Source organism: Perognathus longimembris, chromosome 2 (assembly GCF_023159225.1).
Source record: "Perognathus longimembris pacificus isolate PPM17 chromosome 2, ASM2315922v1, whole genome shotgun sequence".
Taxonomy (NCBI): domain Eukaryota; kingdom Metazoa; phylum Chordata; class Mammalia; order Rodentia; family Heteromyidae; genus Perognathus; species Perognathus longimembris.
The window spans coordinates 145174500-145180033 of NC_063162.1; the positions used below are offsets into that span (position 1 = coordinate 145174500).

Sequence of the window (5534 nt, forward strand, 5' to 3'; positions counted from 1 at the left end):
CTCTACTCCTTCTGATTAGCCAAGAGGAGCTGTGAAATGGGCCTCATTCCAGTCAGGCCTTCTTGAGAGGGGGGATGTTTATTTCCATGTCCCATTTTATCCTGAGTAGCCTCTTCCACCCTAGCAGACCATCTCTTTAAAATGGTAAGTTTGGTCCATACAAGTCTTTGCCTTCACAGACTAGTGGTGGATCTGAGGATCAACCCCAAACTAGTCTTGATACAAGAGCCAGAGATAGAGCGAGAGAGAGCAAGAGAGGGGGGGAAGGGAGGGAGGGAGGGGGGAGGGAGGGAGGGAGGGCGCCTCTGTGCATTGTGGGATATCCACCACGCTTGTGGGGAGCTCTGTCACCCCATGATGTGGAAGGAGCCTTGAGGTCGCCCAGGAGATGAGGCCAAAGGGAGCCCCTCAGCTCCCCGTTGGTTGAGGGAAGTGGTTTGGGGTTGAGGGGACAGGGTTGGAATGGGAGGCCAGATCAGGAAATCAGGGCCTGGCCAGGCCCAGGGGCAGGCAGAGGTGGAGCCCACATAAAAGGAGAGGAGGTATGTCTCCGCCCACCTGCGACTTGGGGCAAGAATGAAAGATGAAGGGGGAGTCGACTTGGGGCAAGAATGAAAGATGAAGGGGGAGTCGAACCTGGGTTGTCCTGGGACCTAGTGCACTGGGCGCCGTGGGCCTTGCAGGGAGGGAACTACCAGAGCCAGCTGTGCGCTCCTGTGGAGGAGGGCAGGGCTGGAGACCCTGAGCTCGCTCCCCCAGGAAGCCCACCCCCCAGCTGGAAGACGCCCCGGGTTTCCGAGGGTACCATGGGCTGCAGGCTGCTCTGCGGCCTGGCCCTTTGTCTCCTGGGAGCAGGTGAGCCCCGGGGCACCCAGGACAACTTCGGATGTGAGGGTTCCCCTTTCTGTCATGATCTGACCTTAGCCTCTGCCACCCCCCCCCACCCCCCGTTCACAGGACCAGGAGACTCCGGGGTCACTCAAGACCCCAAGCACCTGATCAAAGCGCAGGGGCAGCGGGCCGCGCTGCGATGCGCCCCGGTCTCGGGACACCTCTACGTGTTCTGGTACCAGCAGCCGCCGCGGGGCCGGGGCCTGAAGTTCCTTCTGTCCTTCTACAGAGGGGAGCTGCGAGAGAAAGGAAACGGGACGGAGCGGCTGTCCGCCCAGCGGGTGGGCGAGTCGGGCTCCGAGCTCACCCTCAGCGCCCTGGAGCGGGGGGACTCGGCGCTGTTCCTCTGTGCCAGCAGCCAGGCACAGCTCCACACCACCGCCCGCCCGCGGCGCCAAAACCCAAAACCTCCTCCCCTGTGCGCCAGGGGCCCGGGAGGCCTCGCCCTCCCCGACTCTGCGGCATCAGGACCTCCCTCCCCCCCCACCCCCCACCCGCTGGCTCCAGTGAGCTCGCTAATGCAAGCAAATGGCCCAGCAGAGAGCTGTCTAGGTGGCTGGCACTCGGTCTAACAATACTAGTAGTGTTAGAAAGGCGGGGTGGCAACAGACACCTGCTCCTGGTTTCCATTCCAACGCTAGCTCATGGAGACCCCCTGTAATCCGTAGTGCCGTATTCATTAAAACGAGACTAACAATATCCGTCCGTATATGGGAGAGTTCTTCAGAGAAGCAGAACATAGAGAACCTATCTGCGTGACTACGGTTCAGTCTCTGCGTCTCTTCCTTTATCTATCCATCCATCATCTATTTATTATCTATCGTCTGTTAATCTGTAAATGTCTTTCTCCCTCTATCTGTCATTTATCAATCTACCCCTTATCTAGTCTATGTGTTTATCTACATATCTATCTATTATCCCTCTGTCATCTATAAATCCCTAAATATCGTTCTCCCTATACCTATCCATTATCTGTCTACTACCAGTCATCCTTCTATCTTTATCATCTATGGAATCTCTGTATCTCTCTATCATATATCAATCTCTGTACCTATTTCTCCATCTCTCTCTCTCTCTCTCTCTCTCTCTCTCTCTCTATCTATCTATCTATCTATCTATCTATCTATCTATCTATTTACCTATACACTGACTGATCTTCCTTCTGTATGATACTGTCAGTTCTCCCCCAGCTAGGAGCAGTGAGGATTTTTATGGGAACTTGAGGAACACCACAGCCTGTCTACCATGAGAGAAGCGAGGAAGAAGATCCTGGGGAACGCAAATGGTCCTCTGGGCTGGCACACAAGGCGGTGAAGTTAAGGATAGCCCCCTTCATAGTGTCCTGGAAGTCCAGCTCTTTGGAGAACTGGTTAGCACCAGATTGACCTTAGCTCCTGCCACACACACCCCTTGCTTTTTCCAAAACCATCTCTTCTCTCCCTGCTGTTCAATGAAGCACATTGTTCAGGGATTGCTTGTGTAGTGTTGAATCCCATGGTTAGCTTAGCTGTCCGCAGCCCTAGTTTTCCCCCCCGCATTGCTTCTTCTATGATGGTTTACTGACTTACAGTAGCATTTCGTCTTCTCATGGGCCTCCTTCTATTCTTTTGCTCACATGTTTTAACACATCTATCTTGAAGATAACTTTGATTACCTGCCATCATTGGTTTATAATTTGGGTGTGACACTTGTCCGTTTCTATTTTGCTGGGTTTGGGTGTTTTTGTTTACTCTTAATGACAGAGACAAAAGAACCCTCTTACCCCCAATTCTAGTGCTTTTCTTTTGAACACTTCATGTGAAACTTTTTTTTTTCCTTTTCATTCTTCAACTGTTTAAAAAAAACATCTGCGATTATAGCTGGTGTATGGCCGAAGTAGAATGAGGGAGTGATTAGGTGCAGAAGCCCAAGGAATAGTCAGAGATAGAATGAGTGTTGAAGTTAGGCTTTCGGGAAATTGGTCCTAGAACTTTCCCCACAGTTCTGGAAATTTCTTCCAGACATTTCCCCGCATTTCTTTCACCACTGTAGAGGAAACAAGAATAAAACAGCACAGTGCCACAAGATGGCACTGTGATGCTGCTGTCCTCCAAAAATCTCTAGGGAGAGCTGAAGCGCACAGCCTGTGAGCAAGGGGGTTAAGGCAAACTGGGGCCTGGATCTGACATTCGCACACGCAGGGAGGTTTTCAGTGATTGGTATACTATGGAGAGCTCTTCAGCAGGTGGAGGTCCCTCTGAGCTTTGGAAGGTGCACAGCTGTTGAATGTTTTTAAGGGCAGCTTTGATGTGGGATAGGTACAAAAACGGGGCCAACTGCCACAGATAAAGTGGGGAACCACGAGGTTGGGGTTCTCCTCCACACGGCACATTATATTGCTTTACACCCACCTTCCTTGTGGGCCTGACTTAAGCGATCACAGCCCTAAGAGGAGGCGCTGATCCTGCCTGAGACAAGAGGCCTGGGGGGGAGGAGAAGGGGGTGTGGGCGTGGAGGAGCTCATCCCATCAATGAGAGAGGAGCCGAGCCTCCTGCCGCAGCCCTCAGTCCTAAGCTCACAGTGTTCTCTGGGCTAGGCTCTCCCTTCTTGTGATCTGTCATGATCCACAAACTCTTCTATGTTCTCCATTTTTCCCTTGGAGTAGGTGAGTTCTTGGTTTTGTTAGAGATCTGTGTCATGAGTCTACCAAGTCCCAACCCCACACCATCCGTCTAGAGAGATGTGCTTACTCCTCAAGTATTGATTTCATCGTATGCCTCCTGCCCAATAGGGTTCCTGGATGCTGGGGTCACTCAGACCCCGAGATACCGAATTACAAGCACAGGAGAGAAGCTGGTCCTGGAGTGCTCTCAAGATATGAACCATTTTGCAATGTTCTGGTATCGGCAAGATGCAGGCCAAGGGCTGAGGCTGATCCATTACTCAACGGATGTGGGCAGCACTGTCAAAGGAGACTCTGCAGAAGGGTACAGTGTCTCCCGAGGCGAGCAGAAGCGCTTCCCCCTGACACTGGTATCGGCCAGCCCCAGCCAGACCTCTCTGTACCTCTGCAGCAGCAGCCTTCACGGTGCTGCACCATCAGCTGTGCTCTGCACAAGAAGGGCGGGCACAGCTTCGCCTTCCTGAGTCCCTGCCCCAACCACCATGCAAAGCTGCTGCTCTTCCCAGCAGACGGGTCTCAACTGGCCGGGCTTTGTGATGCAGGAGAGAGAGAGACAGACAGAGAGAGAGAGAGAGAGAGACAGACAGACAGACAGACAGACAGACAGACAGAGACACAGAGAGACACACATACACAGAGACAGACAGAGACAGAGAGACAGAGACAGCAACAGAGAGACAGAGACATGGACAGAGAGAGAGAGAGTACTTAGCGTTGGTTTGCTCAGTGTCATAAAGGGACAGTATTTTCTCTCACAAATCTGTATTTTCTTCCCGTTTCCATAGAGAACAATTCCAGAAGTTTTGTGAGCTGCTTTAATTTCCCTGAGGAATCTAGGATTCTTCATATTTCGTACCATTTTCTAATCTATTCCATCAAGTCATTTGCCTGATATTTCCGGTCCCACCCCCCACTCCAATATCCATTTACGAAACTGGCCCATCTACTGAAACTTGATATCATTGCTGAACAATAAAATGGATGATGACCAAATTTCGCAAATCATGATATCGACTACTTTCACCAGCCCTGGGGATTTCTTTAAAGGGTTTGTTTGCCTAATGTTTTCATCCTGCAATTGTTCCTTCTCTTTCTATTTCAACCTGGCTTATTGTTTTGCTTAATTTAGGGCTTTTGTATTTCTCTTACCTGAACACTTCTCCCATTCTCAAAATTTCATGTATTTATTTTTGTTTGTGCCTCTGGTTATTTTTTGGAGGTAATAAAACTTAAATTGGTCTGTGTAGAATACTCACCCATTTGTATGGGACTTCCACTTTATGTAATTTATTTACTACCTTGATGCAATATTTATTAAACTGTAGCTATCGAGAATGTAATGTCCATATGGATAAAAAACATTTGATCAATTTTAAAGACAACACGCCACTGCAACTATAGCTAAGTCACAATGAAGAACATTCCATCACTCAAGACAGTGTCTCCCTGCCTCTTTCTACCCTGTTTCTCCTGAGAGTTGTGTCCGATGTACATCTGATTTCTAGCACCATTGATTAGTTTTGTCTGTTCTCGAACTTCACAGAAACTTAGTCTTATACTACTATTTTATTAACTTCTATTTCTCAGAACTTAACATTTAAGGCTGTATTCACATTGAATGAATCAGAAGTTTATTTGTTTCTGTTTCTGAGTTGTATTCCATTGTGTTCCTATTGATTTTGGGATGTTACTTGAGCTCTCTTTCAGTCAATCTCTTTTTTTTTTTTTTTTTGGCCAGTTCTGGGGCTTGAACTCAGGGCCTGAGCACTGTCGCTGGTTTCTTTTTGCTCAAGGCTCACACTCTGCAACTTGAGCCACAGCACCACTTCTGTGGAGCTAAGGAATCGAACCCAGGGCTTCATGTCTACAAGGCAAGCACTCTACCACTAGACCATATTCCAGCCTCAGCCTCTCTTTTCTTAAATTATATTTTTATTATCTTTAAGTAGTGTGTAAAGGAGTTACGATTCAACAAATCAC

At 49.1% G+C, this 5534-nt stretch overlaps 2 gene segments (V, D, J or C); both read left to right on the forward strand.

The window, feature by feature from the left end:
• Positions 1-762: 762 nt before the first annotated feature.
• LOC125345675 lies at positions 763-1463 on the forward strand. The segment is given in 2 exon segments: positions 763-855; positions 958-1463. Coding segments are annotated over 2 exon segments (555 nt in total).
• Positions 1464-3420: 1957 nt separating this feature from the next.
• LOC125347254 lies at positions 3421-4053 on the forward strand. The segment is given in 2 exon segments: positions 3421-3536; positions 3663-4053. Coding segments are annotated over 2 exon segments (402 nt in total).
• The last annotated feature ends 1481 nt before the right edge of the window (positions 4054-5534 follow it).